This window comes from Acanthopagrus latus, chromosome 14, assembly GCF_904848185.1.
Source record: "Acanthopagrus latus isolate v.2019 chromosome 14, fAcaLat1.1, whole genome shotgun sequence".
Classification (NCBI taxonomy): domain Eukaryota; kingdom Metazoa; phylum Chordata; class Actinopteri; order Spariformes; family Sparidae; genus Acanthopagrus; species Acanthopagrus latus.
The window spans coordinates 4,452,712-4,474,212 of record NC_051052.1 but is presented as its reverse complement, the minus strand read 5'-3'; the positions used below and the strand labels follow the sequence as shown (position 1 = coordinate 4,474,212).

Below are 21,501 nucleotides of genomic sequence, written 5' to 3'. Positions count from 1 at the left end.
CATTTTTTAGATAAGCAAAATCAGCCTTCCAGGTCACCTGTAATTCCACAATTTCCTCATTGTGTAATTTTTGGTCTTTTAGGACATCAATAAAATATTTGTTTCAGGTTATTTTCTTAACTTGGTAAGAGTAACTTAGAATTTCATATCACAACTCCAGTGCATAAATTGGGATCAACCGAAGAGTTAAGGTGGTCAGTATTGTAGTCTCACAGCAAGGAGATCCCAGGTTCGAACCTGTGGGTCTGTTTGCCTTTCTGTATGAAGTTTGCATGTCATTTCTGTGCCTGCATTTGCCTTTGCTGGGTGCTCCGGTTTCATCCAACTGTCTAACTGGCATCTCCAATTTCCATCCACAGTTAAGGGTTACATGACTGTGCCTGTAGGTGTGATGCGAGATGTGAATGGTTGTGTGCTGCAATTGGCTCCAGTCTCCTGTGACTCTCTAATAGACAATCAGATATCAAACTGATATCAAAGATCTAGCAGTGGTAAAGGCTGACGCGTCACGTCGCATTGTGTCATGTCGCGTTGCACCATGTCACATCACAACAAAATGACTCTCTACCACTAGGTAGTGATAGTGTGTACTCATCATTCAAAAAGGGAGACCTGAAGAGTCAGGGCCGTAAACTGGTTCAAATCACCATAACCGTTGTTATGATAAAGCAGCGTTTTTCATGCCACTACCACATGTAGCCACGTCTAATCGAAAATGTGTCTGATACAAAGTTGCAAATGGAGTTGATGAAGAGGCATGAGCAAAAAATAAGTAGAAACCACACTCATAGGGTTATATCATGGATGCTACTGTGACAGACAGTAGCGTCCATGTTCAGGCCCTAAGACTGACAGAGTGCAGGAGCAAATGGTACGTTTCATCGAAAATGTCTAATATGCCTAACACATCCATCTTTTATCAAACTGAGATGTGTCCATGTTAGATAATATGGCCCCGACCATGACTCAGACATATCAGTGACCTAACTGTGTATTGATAAATTCACGCCACTGTCCGTGATGCTGAAGTAGTAGACAGATTTGTAATTGCACCTTTTTTTTTTTATCAAGTCCAACTTTCTGGACTAAAATTATTTAATTCTATATTGTAATGTCATGAATGCACTCTATGTATGATGTAAGGTGTGAGGTGTGCATTGCTGTGTGTGTTAAAAATTAACATGTGGGGACCTCCGGTCGGCAAGCAGAATGGTGTAGTGGTGTTTTTCCCAGGCTCCTGCCACTCAGTCTCTATTTTCAGTACTATTCAGTCGGATTAATCTTAACCTCGCTACGACTGCTTTTTAAACAGTAGTTTGATAGTCTTTACCAGCCAATATGTCTAAAGCCGCTAAACAATCAAAGAAAGATCCTGCTTCACCGTACTCTGCTATCGACAATGCTACTTTAGCTAGCATGCTCAGAATTTAGTGTAAGAGCCAGGGGTGCAGCCATATTGATCCAAAATAATATTCAATTTGAGGCAGAAGATGTTATTGCGGACTCCACTGGCCAGTTTGTTATTGTGTCAGGGACACTCTGTCACACCAAAGTCATCCTACCTAGCATCTATGCACCTAATTGGGATGATGAACACTTTATCTCAAGGATCTTTACTTCTATTCCCAATATTGAAACATACCACATTATCATTGGGGGAGATTTCAATTTTGTGCAAAACCTTGATTTGGACAGATCTTCCAATAGACTGCATTCCCTCAAGAAGTCTGCTAAGTTACTAGCGTCTTATGCAGAAGAGCTGGGTGTGTCTGATCCATGGAGGCGTAAATTCCCTGAAAAAAAATCTTTTTCTTTCCTCTCACATGTCCACCACACCTATTCTCGAATAGATTTTTTTCTTTTAGATAACAGACTGCTTTTGAATATTCTCTCATGCGATTACCATAGTATTGTGATCTCAGATCATGCTCCCACGTCACTAGACCTAAACTTCCCCAATCACAACCGTTCTTTCAAACCATGGAGATTTAACTCAAATTTGCTCGCCAACAAACTTTTGGTGGACTCCTTAATGTCAAACATTGAACTATTTTTTTAAACGAATGACGAGTCGAGGGGCACCTTATGGGAGTCCTTCAAGGCATATTTAAGAGGCCATATAATTTCCTACACAGCCCACCTCAGAAAAATTGCCATGTCAAGTCAAACTGAGCTAGCACAAAAGATTCAGGAAATTGATGATAGCTATGGAAATAATCCAGACCCTTCACGTTATAAAAAGTGTCTACAATATCAAACAGAGTTCAACCTTTTAACCTCAAATGATGCAGAAATGCAATTGCTCAAGTCGAGACAAAGATTCTTTGAGTCAGGGGAACAAGCTGGTAAACTCCTTGCCCAGCAAGCCAGAGCTTAACATGTGTGACTGGCAGCGATTGATTTGAAGTAGTTAAACCCCTCTTTGGAGGCAGGGCCTGTCACACATTAACTGGCTGCCAGTCACACATTAAGATGTGTGTAGCTGTGATCAATATTTAGCCACTGAATAAAGATTTTTTCAGTTTCAGTTCCTCTAATCTATAATTCAGTGTCAGGACAACAGAGGTCATGTGAATGTTTCTATTGTACGTCTCTCTACTTGATTAATTATCTCTGTAACCTGATTGTGTGCGTGATTAGTTGCAGGTCTGTTTGAGTGATGTAGGATGTCCATAGAGCCGACTGATTTGTCTGAGGACATTTTTCATTTCAATAGAACAAAAAAAAAAAAAATGGATGCATGGTTGAATCAACAGAAGAGCACAGCGCACATTGTATTAGCAAATTATTCCCCTCTCACACCTGACCTACTTCACATTCAACAAGAAAATAACCTGATTCACCTCCAAAAGGATGAATCCCAAGAGGAAATAAGAAGTCCACATTATTTAGCAGTAAAGCAACAAAACTGGTGCAAGTGTGACCAAGCATGACAAAATAAGAGGAAGCTCACTGCACGTGAGTTCCTTGAAATACAGTACAGGCCTGACAGGGCATCCCCTAAAATAAAAAAAGCAAACAAAAAACCTTGGCTATCATTATTAGGGATTGTGGAAACAAGTGAAACTCCAGCAACTTAACCCACTTCATTTGAGGGGCTTTGTCCCTCTTGGGACCGGGTAGCATAGGACTTCAACCAAGGGTGTAGCCTCGACTTGGACTATAATTGCATTTCCTGCAGTTCTAAACAATAAACTATGACTATACATTACAATTAATTATCTCTGTAACCTGAGTGTGTGCGTGATTAGTTGCAGGTCTGTTTGAGTGATGTAGGATGTCCATAGAGCCGATTGATTTGTCTGAGGACATTTTTCATTTCTATAGAACAAAAAAAAAATGGATGCATGGTTGAATCAACAGAAGAGCACAGCGCACATTGTATTAGCTATCTTTTGTATTTGTTACTCTTAACAAAAACCATCTGGGCAAGTGAGCTGAATAACAGGGGTGTTATAATATAATATAAAACCTTTAGTCTCTTTGTTAACAGTCAAATAGCTATTAACTACAGTTCAAGTAATATCAACTTTGCCAGTTATTAATTATGGTCAGTACAAAGTGTTACCTGCTTTTTCAGCATAGTTTGTAGTGTAGGTCAGTTAAGCTACTTCCAGTGAAGTTAGCTAATGTTTAGCTCCAAAGAGGGGTTTAACTACTTCAAATCAATCGTAACAGTACACAGACTGCTGTAACATTATTTCAACTTAAACTTAAAGTGAGTGGTAGACAAGAAAGTGCTGACACAATATATTCACACAAACCCAGAGAATAGGACACGAATCCAAGTGACATCATTACACAATGTCTGTGATGTGACAGCAACAGTATCCTTCTTCAGTTTAATTTGTGGCAAATTATTCCCCTCTCACACCTGACCTACTTCACATTCAACAAGAAAATAACCTGATTCACCTCGAAAAGGATGAATCCCAAGAGGAAATAAGAAGTCCACATTATTTAGCAGTAAAGCAACAAAACTGGTGCAAGTGTGACCAAGCATGACAAAATAAGAGGAAGCTCACTGCACGTGAGTTCCTTGAAATACAGTACAGGCCTGACAGGGCATCCCCTACAACACTTTCCTAAAATAAAAAAAAGCAAACAAAAAACCTTGGCTATCATTATTAGGGATTGTGGAAACAAGTGAAACTCCAGCAACTTAACCCACTTCATTTGAGGGGCTTTGTCCCTCTTGGGACCGGGTAGCATAGGACTTCAACCAAGGGTGTAGCCTCGACTTGGACTATAATTGCATTTCCTGCAGTTCTAAACAATAAACTATGACTATACTGTGATGGAAAAATTCCTTTTCATTATGGGTTGATGAATTTTGAACTATTTTGTTGAATATGATTTCTTAAAGACATTTATCTAACTTGCTTCATGTGACTGATATGTTATGCAAATGCATGAACACCTAACCTCTGCCCTATATGATTGTAACAGAGTCACGAACCAGCCAAAACTCAGATAGAAAGTCGTCTTCTTGTCTTATGTTTTATGTCTGATAATTTTATGCTTTGCACAGAGTCCCAGGTCATGCGTCATGAAGTTTTAACTTTACGTCTTGTGTCGACGAGAAGCCTGTCTGATTGGGATAGTCGTATGTACGTGTGTGTGTAGCTTAATCACTGCTGGCACCGAGAGTGCTTGTCTCTTCCTCTGACCTTGTTGATATCTGTGTATAAAATTGTGAACACTCCTTTACTCGGGGCTCATTCACTCAGCTCATGAATTTGACTGTGTGGTGAGTCCATCTGCAGATGGTTGGATTAAACTTACCGAAAAGACAGATCTGACTTTACTCTTTTATTGACAGAAATTTCCACCACAATTTGGCGACGAGGGATGGGATCACTTCTGTGAGAGAGCGCCTTAAACTCAGTGCAGACGGTTCAAAGGGTACCCGGGAGCTCGGACTCCAAAACCTCAACCTCGCCATCAAAGGAGCAGAGACGTGAGGGCCTGACGCCTGAGACAGGGTGGCTCGCTCACAGCTGTGATCTACAGAACCGTGTGGAAGCTGTCTTCTCGGTAAGCCAATATTCAACAGACCGTCGGTGTGTGTGTGTACGTACTTGAATCGATTCTCGCCACTTTTGGGTGGGCGTGACAGACGTGTCAACAGGGCAGGTTTGGGTTTCGAACCGCTGTAGAATCAAGGAAGCTTCGAAAGGGTTTCAGTCCCTGTGAGTTTTTCTAGAGAACTCTGGTTTGTGATAGAGAGGAACTGAGAGCCAGCGAGCACTGAGTTTTTCCTTCTTCGGAGTAGAGCAAATCACGTGAGAAATTGATGCCCGGATTTGTCCCTCTCTCTCGTTAGGGGGAAAGTAATTTCTCAAAGTGGGTCGCAGTGCCAAGGGCCTGCTCAGACACAGACAGAACTAACTTTTCATTTCTTTCCTATGCATCTTTTTCATTTCTTTCCCTCCTCTGAGTGACTGGAAAAAAAAAAAAAAAAAAAAAAAAAAAAAAGGGTGCCGGACGGAGAGGGAGTGTGCATGTGTCAATTGTCTATCTCTAGTGGGTTTTCAAATTCTGCGGATTGGGTTTTTATTAGAAAACAGTTGTTTGGGTCATTGCATTGCCTTTTATCCATTTCTTTTGTTGATTTTACCGCTCCTTGGTCTCATATCCACTCGAGTGAAAGAAAAATAATTTTAACAACGCCTTATTTCCCTTAGAAATTTTTTATAATCAATTCGGGGGTAATAAAAACCAAAATGGGTTCAGGAAACAGCAAAATTCAGGGGGACAACGATTATCCACTCAAGCTGACCTCCCCTCACATTCAGTATATGATTGCCAATTACGGTAAGAAGAGTGTGGATCAACTTGATGTGTGGGTCCAAGAGTGTGGGTTTCCAAGTGCTGGCAGTTTTAGCACCAAACAACTTGCCACCCTAAAAAGCAAACTAAAACAAAAGGAAAGGGAAAGCAAGGAGGAAAAAGGGAAGAGCGGAAAGAACAAACAGACATTTGAACCAGATTGGGAAGCTTTCACGAATTGGCAGGAGGAAGCTTTTCACAGGGATAAGAACAGGCAGGTAGGGCCAGCTCCTCTAACCTCTCAGTCTCAGTGTCTCAAACTAGATCCTGATCTGGACTCGGCTCCGGCTAAGTCGTCTGCACCATCTGCACCACCTGCACCGTCTGCACGCCACGAGAGGACTCCAGGGCCACCGGACATAAACTGGGAACCAGCAGCTGGGATGTCCTCCGCGCCGCCCACCTTCCTACGACACCCACTACCCGTCGTACGACGAGAATTCCCCCCAGGGCGGGGCAGAGCGAGGCGATCGCTGGTGGTTGAGGGCCTAAACACACCACCACCATATGCCACGGTCAGCCACAGCCCTCACCACACACGGAGCAACTCTGTGTACAACTTCCAGGCTCCCATGGTGGAGGTGGCGGGGAGTGACGGTCGAGTGCAGCTGGTTTATAGGCCTTGGACATACAGTGACATGAAGGACGCTGCCGCATCGCTTCCGGACGTCCGCAATGGGGGAGCGGAGTTTGCGGTTCAGCTCATAACCTTTTGCCGACAGTTCAAGCCCACCACCGCTGAACTGCAACGCCTGCTGATGGTTCAGATGGGTACAACGTGGGCCCGAGTTGCGGGCGACTACCCCGTGGAGGACATTAGGGTAGAGAGCTCTGACTGGGCCAGCGACGACAATTTGATATACAAAGACGTCATTGGGAGACTATGTCACAGAATCAGACAGACCTTCCCTCTGAAATTAGACATGGGGAGGATCTCTGCCTGCAAACAACGTGACGATGAACTCTTAGCGGACTATCTGGTCAGACTCACCGCAGTCCACACCACACACAGTGGCCTCGCGAAGCCCCGAGTCATGGGAGGCATCCACGAAGTCACTCCATGGGAGGCCCAGCTACGGGACCGCTTCATGAATGGCATGAAACCAGAGATCAGCAGAATGGTGAGAGAGCAATGTGTGAACTGGGACAATGCAAATCTCGAAACCGTTGAGGAACGGGCCAACCACGCAGAAAAGTTCCTCAACGACGAAAAGAACCGAAAGGCGGCAGGCTTGACAGAAAGACTCCAGTTGGCTCAGTTGGCACACTACGAGCACCAGGCGAGGGGTCGCGAACGCGGACGAGGAAAGGGACGCCGGGGCAGATTCAAAAAACGCCCTGGCGCCTGTCATAGATGTGGAAAAATGGGACATTGGCAAGACAACTGCCCAGAGAACGACGCAACGGACGACTGACTAGCCGAGGAGCCGAGTACAGTGACGGACGAATCTGGTCTTGACGCACAGGCTGAGGAGGAGAAGCAGCCTACGCAAATTTCACGTGAGAGCACCAGCACTGACACACACACGCCACAAGAGATGAATGCCCTTACACTGCAAGCTATCACATATCTTGAAAATAAACAAAAAACAGCAGAAGAAAAGCTAACTGAACTCTATGCTTCATTTTCCTCCGAAGTATACCGAAACATGCCTACGTACACTCTCACAATAGGGCAAACACGCGTCACCTTTTTGGTAGATTCAGGGGCAACGATATCTCTCATTAGACATGATGCGCTAAACCCTACACCGAAGATGAGTGCGCGCTATCTTAAAACAGTAGGAGTTTCAGGCTCCCCAATGACAGAAAGGTACACAACTCCACTTGCATGCGAAGATGAGCTACAGGGCCGTTTTAAACACTCTTTCCTGCTTTCTAAACACTGTCCCGTGAATCTCATGGGGAGAGATCTGATGTGTGCTTTGGGTATCGGTTTAAGATCGACTCCGGAGGGGTTAGTGGTGGTTAGGGAAGCAGCCACATTCGTGAAGTGTGGTAAAGAGGATCTTTTTTACTCATATCACTGGCAGCTCCCCCTCACAGCTCTTGATTCTGTAAATCACACCCTCCTGCAGACAGCCAGAGCATGCGCAGCGCACACACGCAACACACACGCAGACATGGTGAGAGCACAAGACCTTCAGTGCACAGCACACATCTCCCTCGGTCCTGATACGAGCTTTGAAAAAAAAACTGGTGCAGGGAGAGACAGGGACAAGATAAACTGAGGCTTGTGTGGTTGTATTGGAACGATGAAATGTGTGTTGCTTCTGTAACCTTGATGGATTCCCACTCGCAGCGCTTGTTCTCGGTATCGAACTCTGACCCTCACATTCCATTGATCAAACCAAAGGGAAAAGGGTGGCAGGAATTGGGACCATGGACCAGGGCATGCAATGATGCAACAGGTTGGACACAGATGTCCGATCCACATGTTGAGTATCACCGCAGTTTGAGAACATACAGAAAAAGGTTTTCAGCTGTAGTAACTGCAGTACGAACTGTCGAGCTCATACCTGACACAAAATGGGATATGTCAACATTTGTCAGGCCAATTAGGGGTTGTTTTGATCTTTTTGATGCTTGTCGTGAAAGATTTTTTGTTGATGACGTCACTGAGGTACCAGAGTTAAGCCAAGTGCCAGCACACTTGTGGGCACAGCATAAACATGATGTTGGGCTTATCAAAAACGCAGAACCTGTAGTAATCACTCCAAAATCTTCCCACAGGCCGTGCCAGAACCAGTATCCCCTGAAAAAGGAGGCTGTGGAGGGCATCAAACCAGTGTTTGAGGCACTCCGCAAGGCCGGCGTCATCGTTCCGTGTGAAAATTCACCCGTGCGCACGCCAATCTTCCCAGTCAAAAAGATCAAACCAGTGGGCCAGCCCGACGAATGGAGGTTTGTACAAGACCTACAAGCAGTAAATGCAGCCATTCATGCCCGAGCACCAACCGTCCCTAACCCTCACACCATTCTCTCGCAAGTTCCACCCGACAGTAAGTGGTTCTCTGTTGTGGATCTAGCCAATGCTTTCTTCAGCATTCCTGTTCACCCAGACAGCCAATTCTGGTTTGCATTCACGTTTGAAAATAAGACCTACACATTCACGCGCTTGTGCCAGGGCCTGTCCGAGTCACCAACAATTTTTAATGCAGCACTGCGTGACAATTTGGATTCTTTAAAGCTGCCCAGCAATAGTGCACTGTTAACTTATGTGGATGATCTGTTGATTTGCTCTCCCACCAGAGAAGCCTGTGTAGCAGACACAGTGGCCTTGCTCTCCCATTTGGCTGATAACGGACACAAAGCAAGCCTGTCAAAGCTGCAGTTTGTCTGTGAGAAGGTTGTTTTCCTAGGTCATGTGATCACAAGGGAAGGGAAGACTCTCTCTCCCTCCAGAATAGCTGCAATCCAGTCTATTCCGAGGCCTCTCACCAAAAAGCAAGTAATGAGTTTTTTGGGTATGACGTCATATTGCAGACAATGGATCCTGAACTACGCAGAAATAGAGGCACCATTGGCAACAATCGCCCATGGGAAAGGCCTCAATGCAAACGACAAAGTTGAGTGGACGACTGACGCTGACAAAGCATTCACTGACCTCAAACTGGCCCTGCAGTCTCCCCCGACTCTGGGCCTGCCCGACTGCTCACGACCTTTCACCCAGACAGTTGACGAAAAGGGTGGGTACATGACTTCCGTATTGCTACAAGACCACGGGGGCCGCAACAGGCCTGTAGCGTATTTTTCATCAAAACTTGATTCAGTGGCGGCAGGCTTGCCTGCCTGCCTCAGAGCTGTGGCTGCTGCAGAGAAAGCAGTGATGGCCTCTCGAGACATTGTAGGGTATTCTGATCTGACACTGCTGGTACCCCACGCTGTCTCCTTGATTTTGCTTGAGCAGAAAACCTCTCATCTCTCAGCTGCAAGGTGGCTGAGATACAACACCATTCTGCTAGAGCTCCCAAACATTACTGTGAAACGATGTACAGTTCTTAATCCTGCTACCCTTCTTCCCACAGCTGACGATGGAGAGGCGCACGACTGTGTTGCTATCATTAATGAAGTTTGCTCCCCCAGATCTGATCTGCAGGAAGTGCCACTTCAGAATGCAGACCTGGAACTGTTTGTGGATGGCTCAGCATCAAGGGACCCAGGGACAGGAAAGAACCAAACAGGGTTTGCAGTCACAACATTACATGACATTGTTCTAGCTGAACCTCTCCCCTCAAACTATTCCGCTCAAGCCGCAGAGCTTGTAGCCTTAACAAAAGCATGCACATTGGCAAAGGGGAAGTCTGTCAACATTTTCACAGACAGTCGTTATGCCTGGGGAGTTTGTCATTCATTTGGCCAAATTTGGGCAAACAGAAAATTCCTGACGGCTTCAGGAAAGCCAATTGCACATCACACATTGGTTGCCTCCCTCCTCGATGCTTTGCTGCTACCAAAACAAATCGCTGTCTGTAAATGTGAAGCTCACACTAACAAACCTGACTTCATTTCACAGGGAAATGCCAGAGCAGACGCCGCTGCGAAGACAGCAGCTAAGCAGCAACTAACAAAACAATGTGTTGTTATCCCTGCCTCACCACTGACACCTTTCGCAGATTTGCAGGACCTACAAGCGAAAGCCACTCCACAGGAGAAGGCCAACTGGAGACAAGCTGGTTGCGCTGTCAAAGAGAATGTTTGGTATGGTCCTAACAACAAACCGTGCTTGCCCAAATATCTTTTTCCTCACTATGCTAAGCTGACACATGGACGAGATCATGTGTCAAAAGGGGGAATGATGAGTGAGATACAAAGATATTGGTTCACAAAGGGCTTCTCAGTCTTCTCACAAACTTTTTGCAAAAGGTGTGTGATCTGTGCCACAAACAATGCAGGAGGAGGTCTTCGGACGCAACAGGGCGCCCATCCGCCCCCTGAAAGACCATTCGATCATTTACAAATGGACTTCATTGAACTAACACCTAGTGAGGGAAAGAAATACTGTCTCGTGGTGGTCGACATGTTTTCTAAGTGGGTGGAAGCTTTCCCTACATCCAAACAGGATGCGGCAGCAGTTGCAAAAGCTTTAATCACAGAAATCATTCCACGTTGGGGAATTCCAGCAAAAATTTCCAGTGATAATGGCACACCGTTTGTAAATACGGCCCTGAAAAGTGTGGGGAACTACTTAGGTATTGACCTAAAACAGCACTGCGCCTACCACCCAGCAAGCGGAGGTGCCGTAGAAAGAGAAAATGGCACCCTGAAAAACAAACTTGCTAAATGTTGCGAAGAAACAGGTCTGTCATGGACCAAAGCCTTGCCAACCGTCCTCATGTATATGAGGGCTAGAATCAGAGCTAAAAACAACCTTAGCCCTTTTGAAATCTTGTTTGGTCGACCTCTGCACACCGGGATTGGGCCCGGCAAGAGACAGCTCCCAGGGACAGGTCAGTGTGAGGATGAAATGTTGCGTTATTGTGCAAACCTGTCCTCTGTTCTTTCTGATATTCACAAACAGGTCAAGGACGCTCTGCCTGCCCCAGCAGCCCACAAACTGCATGATTTGGAGCCAGGGGATTGGGTCGTAATTCGGGATCTCAGGAGAAAGAACTGGAGAGCTCGCAGATGGAACGGGCCATTCCAAGTGCTTCTGACCACGGAGACGGCAGTGAAGGTCGCCGAGAGAGCCACCTGGGTTCACGCCAGCCACTGCAAACGGGTTCCAGAGCCAGCGGACGACACCTCACAGAGCGTGCTTCCTCACCAGGGATGACGCCGACGACAAAGCGACACAGCTGGAGGGGAGGTATGTGCTACCTGCCCCTGCTGGCTGTCGTCATCATCCTGCCTTTGCTGCTGCCGCAGTCCAACGCTCACACCGGTGGCCGAGGCCGCAACGGCAGAGGCAAAAGACACCTGCAGCTCGACACCAGCCACCCGAAACCAGTCAGCAAACCGGAGGAGAACGCCTGGTATCGAGCAGTCAAAACAGCGGTGAGACAAATAACCAATGAAAGTTGCTACGTCTGCACACAGATCCCCCACGGTGTGGGCACCGCCATTCCAGCTAAACCATGGCCACTAAACATCTCCGAGACCATGGGAGTCATGGTTGCCTTCACCAACAGCCCCGACGACTGGGTAGACGCACTCAACATCAGCATCGTCAATTACAATGGGTCTGTGGTGAGGTTCTGGAACGTGACACACACACCACCCGGAGTCTATGAATCTGTCATGACCACAAACCCGACAGAACAGAGAGGTGAGGTGTGTTTTACCAGAACATGTTGGACACTTGATGATCACTATCTGGGGACATCTGTGTGCAGGCAGTGCGTTGCAGCCACCTGCGGTGAGGTCTGGGAAAGCACCCAGCCCTCGCCGCGGTGCAGATGCGAGTCTCCACTCTTGGGGCGGCTCAACCTCACCGGCACAACCAGCCTGTACCGCGACGGCGACGACAATCCAGTCGTAGCCATGCCTTCCAGCGACGGTTTCGGGGCGCTGCGTCAGCACGTGTGGGTGTGTGGCCCCCATGTCTACCAAGCCCTCAGGCCAGGTTGGTGCGGGTCCTGCTATCTCGCAAAATTGTTGCCCTCTGTTACTATTGTGCCAAACCTCACCTACCATCACACTCACTACACCCACTACTACAACCCACACAAAGTCCGACGCTCCACAACGAGAGTATCCGGGCTTGAGAAAGGATTCGGGGGTGCCTTCCCTTGGTGGGGTACAGTCAGCAACGCTCACAAAATCGATCATATTGCCTTGGAGCTCGAAAATCTGACAGCCCTCACTGAGACTGGGTTCGCAACACTTTCCCCCGCACTACAGGGCCTCAGAAATGTGGCTCTGCAGAACCGGATGGCCCTTGACATGACTCTTGCTTCCCAAGGAGGAGTCTGTCACATTATAGGCACTGACTGCTGCACCTATGTTCCTGACGTTGCAGACAATATGACACATGTTGTCTCACATCTGAACGAACTGCTACATGAGGAGAAGAGCAAAGACTCCCAAGGAGGGGGGGGAGGCTGGGACATTTGGTCCTGGCTGATGGAGGGGGGCTGGAAAGCTGCCATGCTGAGACTATTGACTCCTGTTCTGACTGTTGCTGTAATCATGTGTTGTGTGCTCCCATGCTTTAAACTCATGTTCACCTCTCTGATCAGAACCACAGTAGGTCAATACTCTTGTGCGACTGTTGCCCTGTGCACACCTCAAGGTGCCCCTCCATACACTGAGGAGTCACGGGAGTGGATTCCACCTTACAGTGAGGCGGATGGTTTAAGTATTACAGCATAAGATGCAACTGAAATGGGTAGAAAACTGTGCTTCCCTGAAATGTGTGTTTCAATATTTACCCCTGCAACTATATAATACCAAAGTGCTTATTGTAGATGAATCATGACTGATGCTTGAGCATGTCTTTTGAGCTGTGAAAAGAATCTGTTTTCCAAGCTGACTTGATTTTTTTTGTCCTTCACTATTACTTACGAAGGAATTTTTTTTTAATCTAGTCTGTAGTGAGCATAGTATGCTCAAAGGGAGGAATTGTGATGGAAAAATTCCTTTTCATTATGGGTTGATGAATTTTGAACTATTTTGTTGAATATGATTTCTTAAAGACATTTATCTAACTTGCTTCATGTGACTGATATGTTATGCAAATGCATGAACACCTAACCTCTGCCCTATATGATTGTAACAGAGTCACGAACCAGCCAAAACTCAGATAGAAAGTCGTCTTCTTGTCTTATGTTTTATGTCTGATAATTTTATGCTTTGCACAGAGTCCCAGGTCATGCGTCATGAAGTTTTAACTTTACGTCTTGTGTCGACGAGAAGCCTGTCTGATTGGGATAGTCGTATGTACGTGTGTGTGTAGCTTAATCACTGCTGGCACCGAGAGTGCTTGTCTCTTCCTCTGACCTTGTTGATATCTGTGTATAAAATTGTGAACACTCCTTTACTCGGGGCTCATTCACTCAGCTCATGAATTTGACTGTGTGGTGAGTCCATCTGCAGATGGTTGGATTAAACTTACCGAAAAGACAGATCTGACTTTACTCTTTTATTGACAGAAATTTCCACCACAATACATTACAATAGAAGGTGGGTAATTACCAGTGCAATCACCACATTTTAACTTTTAAACATTTCCATTCAAAATCACCCTATAGCACACTATGACAGCAGCTTTAACAGTCTCATAGTCAGTGCTTTCATCCAAAGTTTGGGACAAGTAGAACTCTTAATATTTACCTGCACAAAGTGAGGAAAAATTTACTTTCTTGTTAAATTTACATTTAATTCCCATCAAATTCACAATCAGCAGCCCTCGACTTCCTGTCTGATCCTTAACTATCTGCTTGAGTTCTCTTTGGCGTACAAACCAATTTTTCCACACTTCTGTTCACCTGTTTTCTTTCTTTTTCCTGAGTCTTTAGTTGCAGTCTCCTAAACTGCAGCTATAGCTCAATCAAATAATAAATTACAGCGGCTAAACACAGCGGGACTGAGCGTTTCTGTTTAGAGGAACCTGTAGCATTTACGATTCATCACCCAACAATTCCTGCTCAGAGCACGCTTCCTGCTAGTCATTGAGAACTAGCACAAACAGGCATTCACCCTCAGTACAAAATACTGAAGGTACTTCAGAAGAGTTCCACAACAGACAAAAATCACACATGAGCACAATCCACAATGGCTTCTATGTGGCTAACCCTTTAATCTTCAGCGATGCAGCCGGGCTCGGCATGGACAACCCAGTGTTACCACATCAAAAATAGAGTAGTATAGGCCTGTCCAGTAAAGCACCAGCTTACTAGGCTGGGCCAGTTCAACGGGCCAGTTATTAAAAACTGTATAACTGTGCTGGATACAGTAAGTATAATAAGTATTATTATTATTATTCACAATCAGAATCAGAAATCCTTTAATGTCCCGCAGATGGGGAAATTTGTTTGTCACAGCAGCGACATAATATTACAAAAACAGAAACATATTACAATAACAAGAACAATAGCAAAAATAAGCAATAAAATTAAAAAGGGAAGAAATAGACATATATACATATTTACATGATGTAGTGCAAATTATTATTATTATAAAAACATCTCTGCCAAAAAATGCATTCACATCATAGATGTATTATATATTTCCTCTGATAGTTTATGAATCGAATGGTTTTATCCGCTCATAATCTGGGCCATTTTGATTGACTTGATTTTGACTTGAATTTAAGACCTTATTTTTCTGAATAACAAGCAGCCAATAATGGACACAAATGCTACGTTTAAAGACACATTACCACAAAAGCAGAGCTGAGCAGCGGGCTCGTCCCGTGCTGTGTGATAAAGTTATCGTTCCCTCTCCAGCTTCTCTCTGCGGGCTGCCAGGGCTCAGTGTCACCTCAGCCGCCCCCCCCCCCCGCCCCTCTCTGCTCCGTTGGGTAAAACTACTGTACACCCTGCAACTTTAATAAAGAGCCCCGCGCGCGCAAATTAACGAGAGTGGCGTTCTTGACAGAGACAAAGGGAGGGAGAGGGGGGAGAGGGGGGAGAACAAACGCTACTAACGAAATAATGATTTACTGTTCGATTTCACGTATTTAATTGAACTATGAAGGTATAGCTCCTGAGCAGGTTCGTTTTCTTCGTGTTGTTCATGAGACCAGAACATAAGCTTCTTGCGTGTCTTCATTAGTTGCAGCATGAAATAAATTGCTCCAGTTTTAAGCTGCTTTCCGTCTGCAGCTTGCTAACTTTCAGTCAAGAAAATTGGCTAGTTTTGTTGTAGCTTGGCTGCTCCCCAATGAGGGTCCCATTAGCCACAGTTTCAACACTTATAAGGTATGCCAAATGAAGTAATATTAATGATACTATTGTAATAATTAAAAAAAAAAAAAAAAAAAAAAAAAAAAACCTTACAGGGCAACACAGTATTTTTTTCTCTTTCTCTTTTTCGACGACCCAACTTGAAAATGCAGTTTCCAGAAACCGACTGTCTGTCTGAAAATTGAGGAAATTGATGATAGCTATGGAAATAATCCAGACCCTTCACGTTATAAAAAGTGTCTACAATATCAAACAGAGTTCAACCTTTTAACCTCAAATGATGCAGAAATGCAATTGCTCAAGTCGAGACAAAGATTCTTTGAGTCAGGGGAACAAGCTGGTAAACTCCTTGCCCAGCAAGCCAGAGCTTAACATGTGTGACTGGCAGCGATTGATTTGAAGTAGTTAAACCCCTCTTTGGAGGCAGGGCCTGTCACACATTAACTGGCTGCCAGTCACACATTAAGATGTGTGTAGCTGTGATCAATATTTAGCCACTGAATAAAGATTTTTTCAGTTTCAGTTCCTCTAATCTATAATTCAGTGTCAGGACAACAGAGGTCATGTGAATGTTTCTATTGTACGTCTCTCTACTTGATTAATTATCTCTGTAACCTGATTGTGTGCGTGATTAGTTGCAGGTCTGTTTGAGTGATGTAGGATGTCCATAGAGCCGACTGATTTGTCTGAGGACATTTTTCATTTCAATAGAACAAAAAAAAAAAAAATGGATGCATGGTTGAATCAACAGAAGAGCACAGCGCACATTGTATTAGCAAATTATTCCCCTCTCACACCTGACCTACTTCACATTCAACAAGAAAATAACCTGATTCACCTCCAAAAGGATGAATCCCAAGAGGAAATAAGAAGTCCACATTATTTAGCAGTAAAGCAACAAAACTGGTGCAAGTGTGACCAAGCATGACAAAATAAGAGGAAGCTCACTGCACGTGAGTTCCTTGAAATACAGTACAGGCCTGACAGGGCATCCCCTAAAATAAAAAAAGCAAACAAAAAACCTTGGCTATCATTATTAGGGATTGTGGAAACAAGTGAAACTCCAGCAACTTAACCCACTTCATTTGAGGGGCTTTGTCCCTCTTGGGACCGGGTAGCATAGGACTTCAACCAAGGGTGTAGCCTCGACTTGGACTATAATTGCATTTCCTGCAGTTCTAAACAATAAACTATGACTATACATTACAATAGAAGGTGGGTAATTACCAGTGCAATCACCACATTTTAACTTTTAAACATTTCCATTCAAAATCACCCTATAGCACACTATGACAGCAGCTTTAACAGTCTCATAGTCAGTGCTTTCATCCAAAGTTTGGGACAAGTAGAACTCTTAATATTTACCTGCACAAAGTGAGGAAAAATTTACTTTCTTGTTAAATTTACATTTAATTCCCATCAAATTCACAATCAGCAGCCCTCGACTTCCTGTCTGATCCTTAACTATCTGCTTGAGTTCTCTTTGGCGTACAAACCAATTTTTCCACACTTCTGTTCACCTGTTTTCTTTCTTTTTCCTGAGTCTTTAGTTGCAGTCTCCTAAACTGCAGCTATAGCTCAATCAAATAATAAATTACAGCGGCTAAACACAGCGGGACTGAGCGTTTCTGTTTAGAGGAACCTGTAGCATTTACGATTCATCACCCAACAATTCCTGCTCAGAGCACGCTTCCTGCTAGTCATTGAGAACTAGCACAAACAGGCATTCACCCTCAGTACAAAATACTGAAGGTACTTCAGAAGAGTTCCACAACAGACAAAAATCACACATGAGCACAATCCACAATGGCTTCTATGTGGCTAACCCTTTAATCTTCAGCGATGCAGCCGGGCTCGGCATGGACAACCCAGTGTTACCACATCAAAAATAGAGTAGTATAGGCCTGTCCAGTAAAGCACCAGCTTACTAGGCTGGGCCAGTTCAACGGGCCAGTTATTAAAAACTGTATAACTGTGCTGGATACAGTAAGTATAATAAGTATTATTATTATTATTCACAATCAGAATCAGAAATCCTTTAATGTCCCGCAGATGGGGAAATTTGTTTGTCACAGCAGCGACATAATATTACAAAAACAGAAACATATTACAATAACAAGAACAATAGCAAAAATAAGCAATAAAATTAAAAAGGGAAGAAATAGACATATATACATATTTACATGATGTAGTGCAAATTATTATTATTATAAAAACATCTCTGCCAAAAAATGCATTCACATCATAGATGTATTATATATTTCCTCTGATAGTTTATGAATCGAATGGTTTTATCCGCTCATAATCTGGGCCATTTTGATTGACTTGATTTTGACTTGAATTTAAGACCTTATTTTTCTGAATAACAAGCAGCCAATAATGGACACAAATGCTACGTTTAAAGACACATTACCACAAAAGCAGAGCTGAGCAGCGGGCTCGTCCCGTGCTGTGTGATAAAGTTATCGTTCCCTCTCCAGCTTCTCTCTGCGGGCTGCCAGGGCTCAGTGTCACCTCAGCCGCCCCCCCCCGCCCCTCTCTGCTCCGTTGGGTAAAACTACTGTACACCCTGCAACTTTAATAAAGAGCCCCGCGCGCGCAAATTAACGAGAGTGGCGTTCTTGACAGAGACAAAGGGAGGGAGAGGGGGGAGAGGGGGGAGAACAAACGCTACTAACGAAATAATGATTTACTGTTCGATTTCACGTATTTAATTGAACTATGAAGGTATAGCTCCTGAGCAGGTTCGTTTTCTTCGTGTTGTTCATGAGACCAGAACATAAGCTTCTTGCGTGTCTTCATTAGTTGCAGCATGAAATAAATTGCTCCAGTTTTAAGCTGCTTTCCGTCTGCAGCTTGCTAACTTTCAGTCAAGAAAATTGGCTAGTTTTGTTGTAGCTTGGCTGCTCCCCAATGAGGGTCCCATTAGCCACAGTTTCAACACTTATAAGGTATGCCAAATGAAGTAATATTAATGATACTATTGTAATAATTAAAAAAAAAAAAAAACAAACAAAAAAAAAAAACCTTACAGGGCAACACAGTATTTTTTTCTCTTTCTCTTTTTCGACGACCCAACTTGAAAATGCAGTTTCCAGAAACCGACTGTCTGTCTGAAACATTAAAGTGAACACCAGAGATAGCTTCAGGTTGGAGAATCCACTTGACACCGGGCATACACCGTGTGTGCTGAGGGCTCACGCTTCATTCTTTTTTATTTTTAGCAAGGTTTTCCTGTCCACTGCCGATATAACAGCAACAGTATCAATTTTCAAGCATTTTATCTTTTGGAAATAACTCCCCCACCCCCACCCCACCTACACCTGCCCGCATACTATAAGAGCGTCTCAAGAGGATGACGCGCTTGACTCACCAACAGAAGATGCTGCTGCTCTTTATCCCGAGAGGAATGTCAGGAGTGTCACTTAGCCGAGTTGTCGAATGCAGCGGGGTGTTCTTTATAAAGCGGTATAAAGTGGTAACCTGGAGGCTGTCCGCAGACAGGACGTCCCCCCCCCACCCCCCTTCCGCACCTCAGCTCAGTGTGAGCAGCCGCCGCTGTGTGCAGGCTCGTGCTGTCCGATGAGCGCGAGCACACGCCCTGGTCTGGAACGCCACACCCGACACCCAACACTGACCCGGCGAGAGCACGCGGAGCACACCTTTACCTCCATCTAATGCAATCAGCGAAACACCCGAGGGGGAGAGGGGGGCCCCTTTTCCACAAACAGGTGTAGCCCACCACCTGTCAGCTAAAATAATGGAATGAATAATTTCACACGAACTCCACCTAGACCTCTTTGTCTCCCACTGCCTATGCGTCATAAAACTTTTAACTGTACAAAAGATGATGATGGTGGCCGAGTTTTCTTTAGAGGTCCGGATCTGCCAACATCAGATAAATAAATCAATTGCTCGATCAATTAAAGGCGCACTCTGTGCGCTAGTTTTGGCAAAGAAATTCAGAAAGCTAGTATTTGAAATATTGACAAGGCTATAATACAAAGAGAAGCATTTATTGTTTCCACAGCTGAATAGAAAAGCCTTCCTTGGAGGAAATTAAGGTCCCCAGAACACAGGTCAAGGCTGGAGAGGTGGCAGGGTCCGCCACATATAAACACAGTAAAACAATCAAACTTTGTTTGATTTATTCAGACATGAAAATGTATTCTGATTCGAATATCTTCCCCAAAAATCGTCACAATGCACCTTTAAAAGCACGAAAAATATTCAAAATAAATGAAGGCATGAATTAATTTATAAAACATGTGAAATAAATTGACAATAAATTGTGTTTATATATTTATTTCCCCCATAAAATGTTCTATTTTAATTTTAAATAAATCAGTTTCAAAGTTTTCTTTTTTTTCTGCATGTATTTCTGTATTAATTTTAGTTTGGCGTCACCCATATACTGCAGATGAGAAACTGTATTTCTTTAGTCTAAGCACAATTGCCTTAGGTAGCACTAACATTTGTGGCAGTACTGGCAGTGAAATACTGACAAACCAGCCCCAACCTACATAAAAAAAATAAATAAATAATAACAAATACAGGGAATGCCAAACATGAATCACTTGGATAATAAACAAATACCTCTTCTGGGATAATCCAACTGAAATGTGCTATTACAAGCTTTCAAATCCCCAATGAAATGAAATGTGATAACTAGTGTATAGCAGCTCGAGTTTCACAGGGTTCAGTTAAGATAAACCCAAGGTAAACAGACAAAACAAAACCTGAAGGCGTCTGGCTATTTGTAAGGTAAGCAACCGTTACACAGATAAGGACGGCTCTGCATGTTCGTGCAAAGTAAATATTTCACTCATGCAACATGTGTACAGCATACAGTATTTCACATCTGACTTTGAGCACCACCACCTTGTGTCTGAATGTTTATCGGGTGTGCCTTGGTTATGGCAGTGGGTGAAAGAAAGATGTGGGAGAAAACATATTTATAGTACTATTTAGCTAAACTTCAATGGAGAACCAAAGAGCATGTATAAGGCTGACAAAATATAATATGACCAAGCATAAGATTTTAGAAGAGGTCCAAAGAGGTCATATTGTGCCTTTTGCCTTTCCTTTATTGTATTATTTGGCATTTTTGATCTGCAAAGTGAAAAAGCCCATAGACAACACCAAAGAGAGTTACTCTCTCCCACAGAAAACACTGCTCCTGCACTGCCTGAAACACCTGGTTTGGAGTAGAGCCTTTACTTCCTTAACTTATGTGTGTCACTATGTAAGAGGTGAATATATACCTTTATATACTTAATATGAAATATACATACCATGTATATACAGTCGCTACTGCTATAGCAGTGTTATTTTAAATCACACTACCTCGCTAAGTATGACCCGCTGTACTCTGCCTTTGTTTCCATCCTGCCCTGAAGTTATAAAGTATGAACCTGAAAATCTGCAGGCTATGGCCTCTTTAGAATAACAGTACTTAGTAACATCAACTCACAGCAACAAGATAGTGGACATTCAAAGCTGTCCCCGGCTGTTCGCTCTGTCCTCCCCTTCTGGTTCTGCTGTGACTAAGTGAGGTCGCAGGCACTCTGGGCTACTGTCATTTGAGGTCGCTAGCTTTCTAAATGGCTGCATCACACAAGCTTCCTTGCAAAATCAGAGGAAATGGGAACTTCCATTGTTCTACAGGAAATTCCAACATCTACCGCCCAAATAAAACCAAAAAAAGCACACAGTGCATTACTGCACATCAGCTGGGTACTACAGAGGAGTGCTCCAACATGCTAGACACTTTTGATTTACAGTTACAAAATCAGTTTGTTCAGTTAAGTATGGATGGAAT

The 21,501-nt window shown here is 44.1% G+C and overlaps 2 protein-coding genes across 5 annotated transcripts in view; one reads left to right on the top strand and one right to left on the bottom strand.

Moving 5' to 3' along the window:
* cmah (cytidine monophospho-N-acetylneuraminic acid hydroxylase) overlaps window positions 1-21,501 on the bottom strand; it is a 36,263-nt gene extending 14,762 nt beyond the window's left edge. The window contains exon 1 of one of the 4 annotated variants that reach the window (XR_005078858.1): window positions 19,054-19,248. The gene's annotated coding sequence lies outside the window, so the exon portion shown is untranslated. Of the gene's footprint in view, window positions 1-19,053; window positions 19,250-21,153 lie in introns of those variants that run through there. The other 3 variants (XM_037121434.1, XM_037121435.1, XM_037121432.1) reach the window with 3 other exon arrangements.
* On the top strand, window positions 9,516-11,639 carry LOC119032358. Its single transcript, XM_037121431.1, has one exon. It carries the CDS (start codon window positions 9,530-9,532, stop codon window positions 11,606-11,608), a length of 2,079 nt encoding a protein of 692 aa, XP_036977326.1. The 5' UTR covers window positions 9,516-9,529; the 3' UTR covers window positions 11,609-11,639.